The sequence below is a fragment of the Taudactylus pleione genome, unplaced genomic scaffold (genome assembly GCF_031769625.1).
Source record: "Taudactylus pleione unplaced genomic scaffold, aTauple2 ptg000041l, whole genome shotgun sequence".
Taxonomy (NCBI): domain Eukaryota; kingdom Metazoa; phylum Chordata; class Amphibia; order Anura; family Myobatrachidae; genus Taudactylus; species Taudactylus pleione.
Window position 1 is genome coordinate 29,247,223 of NW_028284443.1, and position 13,331 is coordinate 29,260,553.

The following is a 13,331-nucleotide window of genomic DNA, read 5'->3' on the forward strand; positions in this document are numbered from 1 at the left end:
TAGCCAAGACCCCAGAGGCTGTCCACAGGGACATTGGAGTCTCAGTACAGTGGGGTATAGATGTAGGATAACCGGGAGCTGGCACTTTAATAAATTTGAATAGTAGCTAGCTCCTCCCCCTCTACAGATCAATCTTAATAAACTGTGCCAGAGGAGAGCTGGAAATAGAATAACAGAGGAGAAGAGAACAAGAACATACATACAACAAAAAGCAAATATGCAAACAAATCAAGCAGACCTTGAAGAAAAAACTGACTGTCCAAACCTGGCAGAACAATAACAAATGCAGGTGGAACAGCGCCGGATGGGCATCCAGTGTCCCCTGTGGAATCGGAGAAAGGGATTTAACGGTAAGTACCAAAATCCTGTTTTCTCCTTCATCCACTAGGGGACATTGGAGTCTCAGTACAGTGGGGACGTCCCAGAGCTCACATCCCGGGCGGGAGAGTGCAGAGAACCCTGCAAAACAGCACAGCCATACTGTGAAGCAGATGCCGCAAACGTGTCAATACGGTAAAACTTTGTAAAAGTATTCCGGCCCGATCAAGTGGCCGCTCGACAAAGCTGGGTCAGGGAAACCCCGCGGGAAGCCGCCCACGAAGGACCCACCGAGCGCGTAGAATGCGCTGTGATTGAAGTAGGTGGTTGCTTTAATGCAGCCAGATAGGCTTGTCTGATTGTCAGACGAATCCATCTAGAAATAGTAGCCTTAGAAGACGGCCAGCCTGGCCACACGATATATCGAACAAACAGCATATCAGACTTCCCGGAGGGATGCCGTCCTATCAACATAAAAAAATACGAAGAGCCCGGACAACATCTAGGGATCTGGAAGCCGAAGAATCCTCTTTAAACAACGGACCCACGATCGGTTGTTTGATGTGAAATGCAGACACTACCTTAGGGAAAAAGGATAACTGCATGCGTACCTCAGCCCTTTAAGAAAAATGAGGTAAGGCGGATGACAAGAAAGCGCCCCTAGCTCAGACACACGCCTAGCAGAGGAGAATGCCAACGAGAGAACCACTTTCCATGATAAAAATTTTAATTCCACTGTCTGTAAAGGTTCAAATAGGGAAGATTGAAGAAAAGAGAGGACCAAATCCAAATGGGGCCGTAAGAGGTACAAACGGAGGTTGTAATCTGACAACCCCCTGCAAAAAAGTCTGGACATCCGGTAATAATGCTAGTCGCTTTTGAAAGAAAAATCGATAAAGCAGATACTTGAACTTTTAAATATCCCAGACGAAGACCTGCTAATAAACCAGCCTGTAGAAAAAAGAAGCAGCCTGGCTAAGTTGAATTCTGACGTAGAAGCACCCTTGCGTTCACACCAAGCGACATATGCCTTCCATAAACGATGATCGTGCTTAGGAGGTAACTTCCTTTCTAGCCCTTAACATAGTAGGAATCACCCTGGAAGGGATACTCTTCTTTCTTAATATAGCCCTTTCAACAGCCACGCCATCAAACGAAGCAGCTTTAAGTTCTTATAAATAAACGGACCCTGTTGCAGTAGATCTTCTTGCAGAGGAAGAGGTCACGGGTCGTCTATCAGTAAAAGACGTAGGTTGGAATACCACGCCCGTCTGGGCCAGTCTGGAGCCACCAACAGAACCTTTACCCTTTCTCGTTTGATGCTTTGCAGCAGACGAGGAAGGAGTGGGAGTGGTGGAAACAGGTAGACAAACAAACCGCCAAGGAGCTGTGGATCAGTTGTCCTGGAGCAGTAACGTGGCAGTTGATGGTTCAGTCTCGACGCCATAAGAGCTACCTGAGGGGGACCCCAACGCTGACTCAGTTGTTGGAATACCTGTGGATTGAGCATCCACTCTCCCAGATGAATGTCCCGTCGATTGAGATAATCGACCTGCCAATTTTCTACCCCTGGTATGAAAATTGCTGATATCGCTACCGCATATTCCTCTGCCCAGAAAAGAATGCGGCTTACCTCCCTCATGGCGGACAGACTCTTGGTACGGCCCTGTTTGTTGATGTACGCCACAGCCGTGGCGTTGTCGGATTGCACTCTGATGGCCTGGCCCTTGAACAGAGGATGTGCCACCTGAAGAGCATAGAACACAGCCCTTAGCTCCAGAATGTGTATGAGCAGTACTGCCTCCAGCTGAGTCCAGCGGCCCTGAAAGTGGCTTCCCCTGAGTCACTGCCCCCCATCCTCTCAGACTGGCGTCTGTGGTGAGGAGAATCCATTCCCACAATGCAAACCTCTTGACTGCCAATAGGTGAGAGGAATTCAGCCACCAAAGGAGAGATGTCAGAGTCCTGGGTGACAGAGGAACTCGCTGGTGAAGGAAGAGGTGGGACCCTGACCACAGAGAGGAGGTCCAGTTGGAATGGACGGGCATGGACTCGAAGGACGCAACCATCTTTCCCAGAAGGCGAATACACAGGTGCACTGACACCCTGCGATGTCGCAGAATCAATCGCACCATATGTTGGAGGTGACTTTTTCCTGCAGAAGAAATACCTTCTGCTCTACTGTGTCCAAAATCATCCCTAGGAAAGGCAGACGCTGTGTACGTTGCAGATGAGATTTTTGGTAATTCAGGATCCATCCGTGTTGCAACAGTAGACTCTGTGTTACCTGGATGTCCTGCAGTAATTGAGAGACTGACTGAGCCTTGAGGAGTAGGTCGTCCAAGTAAGGGACGATAGTAACCCGTGTATCCAAAGAAGGGCCATCAATACTGCTATGACCTTCATGAACACTCGGTGCTGATGAAAAGACCGAAAGGTAAGGCCTGGAACTGAAAATGAGGCCCGCACTACGAACCGAAGGAATGCCTGATGAGGAGGCCAAATGGGTATGTGGAGATAAGCATCCTTTATGTCTAAAGATACGAGAAATTCGCCCCTCTCTAGCCCTGCAATGACGGATTGCAGGGACTCCATCTTGAACTTGAAAGTCCGCAAATAAGGATTGAGATGTTTCAAGTTCAGAATGGGTCTCACCGAGCAATCCGGCTTGGGAACCACAAACAAGCTGGAATAAAAGCCTTGACCCTGCTGGTGGATAGGGACATGCACTATTACTCGAGAAGACAGTAGCTTTTCTACTGCCTCCTGTATAACAACCCGTTTGTCTGCAGATGCCGGCAAACCGGCTGTGAAAAAACAAGGAGGAGGTTGGATCTGAAAATCAGCTTCAACCCGTGAATAATGATATCCCGGACCCACGCGTCCTGGCAAGACTTGATACAAACTTCTTTGAAATTGCAAAGGCAAGCTCCCACCCTGGGGTCCCCCAGGAGAGAAGGGAGTGCGTCATCCTGGAGGCTTAACTGAAGCCTTACCCTGCTTGGAGGAGGATGCAGTGGCTCTACCCCTGCCTCTGGAACCACGGGAGATAGCGGAAGCGCCTCTGCCACGGCCCCTGAATCTCCCTGGAATACGAAAGGACGGTCCGGCAAAGGGCTTCCTGGGGGGAGGAGCAGCAGATGGGAGATAAATGGACTTACCACCTGTGGCTTGAGATATCCACTTATCCAGTTCCAAACAGAGCTTCTCCTGTGAATGGAAGCGCTTACACGGCTCTCTTGGATTCCGCATCCGCATGCCATTGTCGCAGCTACAGGGCTCTACGGGCTGAGACAGCCAAGGCCAAGGATCTAGAGGAAAGACTACAAATATCCTTAGAAGCCTCTCCAAGAAAAGCAGCAGATTCTGCAATTTGTTCCGCTAGAGGAACCAGATCCTCCGCCGGAACCACAGTCTTAAGACCCTCAGCAAGCTGGGTAGCACATGCTTCCACCGCCTTGTTGACCCAATAGCTGACTAATGCGGGTCGAAGAGACACCCCTGCTACAGTGTACATTGACTTCAAGGTAGTTTCTAACTGCCTGTCAGAAGGCTCCTTTAAAGACACTGCCCCTGGAACAGGGAGCACTGTCTTTTTTGAGAGACGTGACACTGAAGGGTCCACTGAAGGAGGTGTTTCGCATAAATGCCTGCTTTCTGCAGGAAAGGGATAGTATGATAAAAACTTTCTTGAAATCTGAAACTTTTTATCAGGATGTTTCCACGCTGAGGTAAGGATCTTGTCCAATTCCTCAGACACTGGAAAGGAGGCTGCCAGTCTTTGCTTTTTTTAAAGATAGACGGCCTAACCTCTACAGGATCCCTGTCAACATGTAACACCTGGCTTATCGCTGCAATCAGCGCCTCTATCCCGACATACAGGCTCCGCCTCCTCTGGCGCCTGTTCCTCTATAGGTCCTGTACCTCACCTTCCTCCGTGTCAGGCATGTCGTCCTCTTCCGGATCATCCCACATAAGAGGATTCGGTATTAGTCTCCTGGCAGGGACACTAGAGGACGATTCCACGGGAGGAACCTGGGCTGATATAACCCGTATGAGCCCTTCCACAGACCAGGCTAAAGACCGCGCCCAGTCTGGTTCAGAGAAGGCAGACCTTTGAGATCTTTCAACCTCTCTCTCCCTGCAAGAAGCTTCTATCTCTGCAGACATTTGAGACATGACTGATGTAATTTGATCAGTCCATGAATTTTGTAGGGATGCTGCAGTCTGTATCTCAGAAACACACTTCTCGCACAACAGGGAACTGGATTATAGTCCCTGTGTAAACTTCTCTGCACAATTCTTACAGGAGAAAGTTTTTTGTGCAGCCTTAGATCCCTAAAGGCGGGTATCCACTACCCGACATTGAAAAGACTGAACGATAACGATATCGTTATCGTTCAGTCATTCACTACATTGCAGGGTGCCCACACTGAACGATATGTCGTTCAGTGCAGGCACAATCAATCATCTGCAAACATGACCAGCATGTTTGAACGATGAAAGATGTCTAAAAGACCAAATTTTCAAACGATTTTATCGTTATCGTTCACTTAAAGGTCTAGTGGATATCCCCCTTTAGATGTCATTCTACCACTTCACTGTACACAGACACACAGAGAAAAGTAGTGATACAGACAAACACACACAGAGAGACTGTTTGAAGAACAGATAAGGGCATAGATGGAGATTATGCTATCAACCACGCCGAACCAGCGTTGCTTCAGAGACCAGCGCTATTAGCACAATATAATGCTGTAATCACTGTGTAATCACAGTCCGACCTGGTCTTCACAAGTCTATCCCCACTGTGCAGGCACAATCTGGGCAGAGAGGTCTCTTTCTCTGCGTGTGTCAGCAGCCTTGTGTTTGTAAAATGACCACCAGCCTCCTTCTGGATGCGCTGGGGCTGCTGGGAGGCAGGAGCAGAACTGAGTATTAGGCTCCGCCCCCTCCATTCTGGCAGCTTTCAGCGCTGCTGCTTAGTGCTTTTAATGCCCGCCTGTCATTTCCTCCTGGTCACCCTGCCACTCAGAGTCCCAGGAGTCACTAACCTTCTGCTGCCAAATGCTGCCGGTGGCGTGCTTGCTAATGGGGGAGCACGACAAACGCCGTAAGCGGCGCGTCTGGCTACCCACCAGAGACAGTGGTCTCTGTAGCTGAAGACCTCAGCGCGCACGATGAAGTCTCTCGACAGCTCCAACGAAGCAGACAGGCAGGGCAGTGAGCTGCCTGTCTGATCCTCATGCTGATCGAGGATCCATTGATTATTTTAGCAGAGAGCTCTTGCATGTGACCAGCTCCCTTGGCACAAAATGAAGACTGACCTGTAGGGGGGTATAGAGGGGGAGGAGTTAGCTACTATTCAAATTTATTAAAGTGCCAGCTCCCGGTTATCCCACATCTATACCCCAATGTACTGAGACTCCAGTGTCCCCTAGTGGATGAAGGAGAAATTGACTGCGTAAGGTGTCCGGATGACTCTGCATCACCTATACCCCGAGGTCACCCTGTGGACCTTCTATGGATCCTGAAGTAGAAAGAAAAATAAATTTAAGAGATCTAGATAAAAGAATATACGGATTCCCTCCCTCATTGTTACAGCATGGTCTCAAAGGCTTCTATAATACAAACTGGACACCACAGATATTTCCTTTACGTGATGTATGTTTTAGTAACAACTATAATGCACAGATCACAAATTAATATTAATGTAATAGTTTCATGGGATTGGGTGACAAAATGGTTGAAATGTAGCTATGAAGAATATTTTTAATGCAGATACATATATAAAATGTTAGAATGCTAACATATGAAGAATTCCATATAAAGAAGTCTAAAGCAAATTCTCAAAAAACAAGATTGGCACAGAAAGGTCATCTGCCAAGTGAAAAGTATAGATGCCTCTGAGAATTATAAAAAAAAAAAAAAGGAGGATTTTATGGGAACAGTTTCAGTGAGTGAAGAGCAATCTCCTGTCCCCAAAAGTACCTTAATTCATTTTTACATCCACATGACAGCCAGTTATATAGCACCATTAAAATATAGTATTGATTTTTGAAGGTTATATACAAGGCAGTCTCTTCTATTACAATGAGCACCAACAAATTTTACAACTCTTCAGTGGCTTTACAACTAATAAACTGTTTATTAGAAGGCTTATTTGCAGCCTGAAATAAATCGGATCTGCTTGGCAGAAAACCACACATACTTGTATGCAAAAACCTCTAAAAGGTTGGCAAATAACCAGGCTATGTTATAAAGAGATTATAAAACCAACAATACATAAAATGACAAAAACAGTGCCACTTCAGGACAAATCACCTAAGAGCTGGGGCAAGCACCAATACTAAGGAGACTACATCCCTGGGTCAACTTAACTTCAAGAATTTCTCTGATTCAGTTGACGATCACCTTCCCAGGACTTTGCAAAGTAGTGGTCTATGACTTTCATCTGATCCCCACAATAAAGGGCTCAATGAGCATAAACCTCAAGAAGAGTGTTGTAAGCCTAAAGGACTGTGATCTTTAAGACCTGCACAGTTGTACCACAAGTGGCTGAGTTTAGTTTTGCTTCACACAGTTATATGCAGCCAGCCCCTATTGTTCAGTTAAGGGCATAGCTACGTGCCTGCATCTTTGAGAACTCTATCTCCTTAAAGTTATGTTACACATAAACATATCTGTTTTAGTCCATTTTTACTGACTGAACAAAATGTAAGGATGATTCTTATGTCTTTTTTTTTTTTAACAAGTATGTAAAAGCTGTATTTTAATAGATTTGTGTGTCTAAAAAGGTTTTTTGTCATGGAGCAAGTAAGGAAGCTAAAGTACTGTGCCTTACATTTCTTAGTGCTCTATACACAGCTCGGAAAGCCGGCTGTTTCTCATCATGGTATACACCTCTGTTCCCATGAAGGATGAAAATTCCATCTTCAGCTTTGTTGCAATTGCTTCCATAGATGCAGTGATCAGGTCGATAGTTCCACTGACATGGGAAGATGAAAAGACTTTCTTCATTAGGAGAGAAAGAAAAAATATATATTATTTCTCTATGAATCTAGACCACCTATTGGAATATTACACACAAAATGTTATAAGAGTTGTATGATTGGTAGACTTTCACAACAAATAATTATTGTTCAATATTATGCCAAATTATTAAGAAACTAAATATTAGTTGCTACTGTTTTCCTGTCAACTTTTGGACAACCTCTACTTTTTAAGTCATGGCCTCATGTACCAAATATGGAGTTTACCTCTGCAATGCACTTAATCCTGGCCTCACCTGAAATCAAATTACATTGTATAAGTAAAGCTGCCACTGCAGCTCACAGTGCAGGGGGATACAATCCATTCCAATCTAGCTCAACAGAATGTCTCTATGAAATATGACTGGATACATATCTCCCCACCCATCCTGCTTTGGGTGGGACAGTCCCGCTTTTCGGGCATTGTCCAGCAGCCCCACACACGGGCCGCAGTGTCCCAAGGGTGGGGTTTAGGGGGAGCACTCACTCACTGGGTGAATAGATGGCGTGCACACAGTGTGGGGGAACACAGCATCGTCCAGAAAGCCGGCACACCCAAAGAGCTACCACAAGTCAACTCCCCTTTTTTTGGTGCATCCATACTGTCCCCCAGTTCAAATATGTTGGGAGGTGTGTGGATAGACTGTCCTCTACCATTCTAGGGACCCAAGAGAGAGATCCCCAATATTTGTTACACAAGCAGAGATGGGCAAAGACAAGCATAATTGGACTACAGTTTTGTCATTGAAAAAAAAAATCTATATTTTTGACAAGACTATGCATGCTATCAAGTTCATAGGAACAGCAACATCAATTATATGATTTATAGCCTTGTATGCTTAATGAATTGAAAGGTCAAATTCTCAAACATTGGTTCAGCCCACAAAATGGCTGCTTAATTTGTGTATATATGGCAGATACTATTTATATTGCACACATGAAACCTATTTACAGAACGTGCATTTAAAAATAAAATTAAATTATGTAACCCATATCAGCGAAGTCTGTATTTATGTTATGAATTGAATATATATATTTTCACATTGCTCTCCCCCTTCTTCCCATTTCCCGCTCTGCCCCCCTTCCTCCCATTTTACCAACCTTCCTCTTTGTTCCATCATTCTTTCCCCCACCTCTCTCCTCCCATTCCTTCCATTTTATTTTCCATCTATGTTTTAGACAAGAATCAATTAAAAACCTAAATACCAACTGCAGCGCTGCACTTTATTTGCATTCCTTTTCAAAAGTTTGAGTAAGCCGCTCATTTTCACACAGCAGCTTGAATTTATTTTTAGTATACATATTTTATTCTTCAGTTATTTATTTAGTGCACACATTTTCCACAGCGCTTTACAGCTACAATTTGTCCATTCACATCAGTCCCTCTGAAGCTTACAATCTATTCCCTACCACACATACAGCCATGGCCAGAGGTTTTGAGAATGACACAAGTATTGGTTTTCACAAAGTTTGCTGCTTCAGTGTTTTTAGACCTTTTTGTCAGCTGTTACTATGTTATACTAAGCATTACAAGCATTTCATAAGTGTCAAAGGCTTTTATTACAATATGGTCATGCAAAGAGTCATTATTTGCAGTGCTGACCCTTCTTTTTCAAGACCTCTGCAATTCGCCCTTGCATGCTGTAAATCAACTTCTGGGCCACATATTGACTGATGCCGCCCATTCTTGCCTAATCAATGCTTGGAGTTTGTCAGAATTTGTGGGTTTTTGTTTGTCCACCCGCTTCTTGAGGATTGATCACAAGTTCTCAATGGGATTAAGGTCTGAGGCGTTTCCTAGCCATGGACCCAAAATTTAGAGGTATTGTTCCCCGAGCCACTTAGTTATCACTTTTGCCTTATGGCAAGGTGCTCCATCATGCTGAAAAAGGCGTTGTTCATCACCAAACTGTTCTTGGATGGTTGGGAGAAGTTGCTCTTGGAGGATGTTTTGGTACCATTCTTTATTCATGGCTGTGTTCTTAGGCAAAATTGTGAGTGAGCCCACTCCCTTGGTTGAGAAGCAACCCCACACATGAATGGTCTCAGGATGCTTTACTGTTGGCCTGACGGTAGCGCTCACCTTTTCTTCTCCGGACAAGCATTTTTCCAGATGCCCCAAACAAGCTGAAAGGGGATTCATCAGAGAAAATAACTTTACGCCAGTCATCAGCAGTCCAATCCCTGTACATTTTGCAGAATATCAGTCTGTCCCTGATGTTTTTCCTGGAGAGAAGTGGCTTCTTTGCTGCCCATCTTGACACCAGGCCATCCTCCTAAAGTCTTCACCTCGCTGTGCGTGAAGATACACTCACACCTGACTGCTGCCATTCCTGAGCAAGCTCTTTGAAGTGGTGGTGCCCCGACCCCGCAGCTGAATCAACTTTGGGAGACGATCCAGGCGCTTGCTGGATGTTCTTGGGCGCCCTGAAGCCTTCTTCACAACTATTGAACCTCTCTCCTTGCAGTGCTTGATGATTCCATAAATTGTTGATTTAGGTGCAAATTTACTATCAGCAATATCCTTGCCTGTGAAGTCCTTTTTGTGCAAAGCAATAATGACTGCACGTGTTTCCTTGAAGATAACCATGGTGAACAGAGGAAGAACAATGATTTCAAGCTCCACTCTCCTTTTAAAGCTTTCAGTCTGTTATTCTAACTCAATCAGCATAACAGAGTGATCTCCAGCCTTGTCCTCATCAACACTCTCATCTGTGTTAACGAGAGAATGATTATGTCAGCTGGTCCTTTTGTGGCAGGGCTGAAATGCAGTGGAAATGTTTTTCTTGGGATTAAGTTCATGGCAAATAGGGACTTTGCAATTAATTGCAATTCATCTGACCACTCTTCATGACATTCTGGAGTATATGCAAATTGCTATCATAAAAACTGAAGCAGCAGACTTTGTGAAAACCAACACTTGTGTCATTCTCAAAACTTCTGGCCATGGCTGTACACACTAGGGGGTATATTTAATAAAGTGTGGGTTTTAGAAGTGGTAATGTTGCCTATAGCAACCAATCAGATTTTAGCCAGTATCTTCTAGAAGGTGCTAGATAAATAATAAGTAGAATCTGTTTAGTTGCTATGGGCACATCTCTACTTCTAAAAACCCGCACTTTAGTAAATATGACCCTAGTCCTAATTTTTGTTAGGATCCAATTAACCTATCACTATATTTTTGGAATGTGGGAGGAAACCGGAGCACCCGGAGGAACCCACACAAGTAGGGGGAGAATATACAAACGCTATCAACAGCTACAGCCTGGCGCTGCCCTATCTCCACTGCAGGGACAGCGCTGTCCCTGCTGCGGCGGCTGCCGGCTCCAGGCTGCACACGGGGATCTCGCGATACTTATAGCTCAAAAGTGCATTCACAATAGAATGAATGGTTTCTTTAAAAATGTAAAGGCTGTATTTAACACTTTAGAGTGTGACATGACATCTCTCATTGGTGAACATACTGTACATCACTAGGTTGTCGTAAGTTGTACTGATAAAAGCAAAAAATTTCTAAAAACAAGTATTTTACCATTTTTCTCAATCCATGTGTGTGAATGAGTCTAGTATGTAAACACACATTCTAAATATTACACAAAGTGCCTACATCTAGTTGATGGTTAGATACACTACCTAACAAAATATATCTAACAGGTACATCTAACAAGGGGGTGTGCTTTGTGGAGACCAGCTACTTTCCTTCAGGGTTTTGTTAGATACCCCAACCAAAACCTTAACATACTGTAGGGACCCACAATAATTTGCCAAAAAGACACAAAGGGGATTATATTTAAATACCAAAACCAAAAAAAATCCACAAAGGAATATTTATTCTTCAATGAGACAAACATTAATAACATTTCTCATCTATAAATACCTCAACATATTCAGACAGTAAAGTGTTTATCAGAACAAACTTACCTGGGTTGTGGGAAAAGACAATATTCAATAGATCCTGGTCCCCCCATGTTATGTTTAACTTATACTTTTTTAGCAATGGCATAAGAATATCCCCCCAATGCAGGGAAACAGGCGTCATGTCATTCTATAAGAAAACAAACAAAAAAAGTCTGTTCATATGAAGTTATCCTCTTATTTAAGGGTTTAGATTAATGACTTCTGTTCTAGAATCCACAGGAGATTATGTTCCAACCAAGTAATGTCATGCAGAAATGAACCATGTATTTAGCATATATGGCCAGGAATACTAAACACTTCCCAATGAACTTTAATAAAGCTCAGTAGTTTTGATCCTAGCAATTTACAAATTATCAATGTAAGAATACAGTACAAAATAAAACATTCAACTGGAAGTCTCATAGCACCACCTTTTGGTCACTATGACAAATTCAAGAGCTCAAACTATGGATAGAGGCTTTTCACTGAATTTGTATGTGAGAGTAGTATTTCCCAGCTCTAATTTCACCATGGTGATCCTGTTATGGCTGACACACATGTGCTTACTATGCACCTACATAAGTAACCTGCTAAAATCAAGCTCACCTGTGTAATCCCCTGGGATTCCGTTACCAGGAGATGCTACAGGTGAGACAGGAACATTGACACATTAAGGTACAAAACAATATGGGGCGCTAACTTAAGTTGGACATACACTGCCAGATAAAATGCCTGTCCACCGACAGACATTCTATCTGGTAGGCTGACACCCTGTAGATATCCTCTTAGAATGGCCTGGGTACAAAACTTAATAGTACGTACACATACTTTAGATTAAATTACTTAAACTTTATGATGATGATGTGGACAAGTAGCTGCAGCATCAGTTACAGCATAGAGACCTTCAAACACAACTGGTATCTGTAAATGTGCACTAAAATAGTAAGTAGTATGCTCAAGTGAGCCCAACAAGTCAAGTTTTACAAATTTCTGTCTAAAGAAACAGGAGAGAAAATTACTGATACAGCAAAAAAGATGAAATTATATGTGCACATTTAAAGAAATCATGAAAAGATGATCTGTTGGGGGTACTTGAGCACTGGAATTCAAAACCCCTGTTTTAATGTATTCAAAATAGCCATGTTATTGAACTAACATTTCTACAACTATAGCAATGAACCAAAGAAACTTGCGGTTTCCACACTCAGGTGAATGTAAACTTAACATCAGCCCCTAACAGCTGCAACGGAGTCCAATATGCAAAGGTGCAGGACTGGACCAGAAGCTGAGCGGCGGGCTCCCTGCAGCTGCTACGGAGTCCGTTGTTACTGCAGCCGACTGTCACTGTGCCTGTCAAACTATGACAGGTAGCGGCAACCTGCTGCAGAGAAGCGCAGCTAAGCAAGAGCGTTCTTCACGCAGTCTCACCCCTTGCTGTTCCCACATTCTTCCCCTCTCCTCCTGGCTGCGTTGCACCTGACCTGCTGACTGTGCTGTGACAGCACACTGTCAGGGATTAGAGGAAGCAGAGGATGAGGTGCCCACTGGCAGTGCTGCAGCCTGGTAACATGCAAATTATCTGTCTGCTGTATCCTGTACTCCCGGTACACTGTGCCCCTCTCCACTGCAGGGATATGACAGGGTGATGCTGTTTTAGAGCAGCAACAGTTAAACGCTCAGCATCTGGGTGGAGCTTATGGTAGGCAGTCGATCAATGAGATGAGGGATGCAGGGCAGGTGACCCCTGAGGGGGACTCATCATTTATGCTCTGGGCTGATACTGCCTCCGTGAATGCTCACAGAGAGGATCCAGGGTCACTCTGTAACACTGCTGCTGTTGGTGCAGGTGGCCTACTCGCTACTTCTCTTCCAGCTGTAGATGTTTGGGTGCAGGAAAGTTTGGGTAGACCTGGCAGCTGGGATTATTTATTTATTTATTACCAGTTATTTATATAGCGCACACATATTCCGCAGCGCTTTTACAGAGAATATTCGGCCATTCACATCAGTCTGGAACCTGACAGGTCCTGGGTGATAAAGTTGGAGTGGTGGATTCCAAGGTGGCAGCTCAGAGGTAAGAGGGAC

The 13,331-nt window shown here is 44.3% G+C and overlaps 1 protein-coding gene across 2 annotated transcripts in view; it reads right to left on the reverse strand.

Annotated features, from left to right (window-relative positions):
* The window catches only part of GXYLT1 (glucoside xylosyltransferase 1), a 59,880-nt gene that overhangs the window by 4,118 nt on the left and 42,431 nt on the right, over window positions 1–13,331 (reverse strand). For both annotated transcript variants that reach the window (XM_088456431.1, XM_088456439.1), the window contains 2 exons: window positions 11,271–11,394; window positions 7,163–7,332 (listed from right to left, as the gene is read on the reverse strand). In XM_088456431.1, the coding sequence (XP_088312557.1) occupies window positions 7,163–7,332; window positions 11,271–11,394 (294 nt within the window). The remainder of the gene's footprint in view (window positions 1–7,162; window positions 7,333–11,270; window positions 11,395–13,331) is intronic.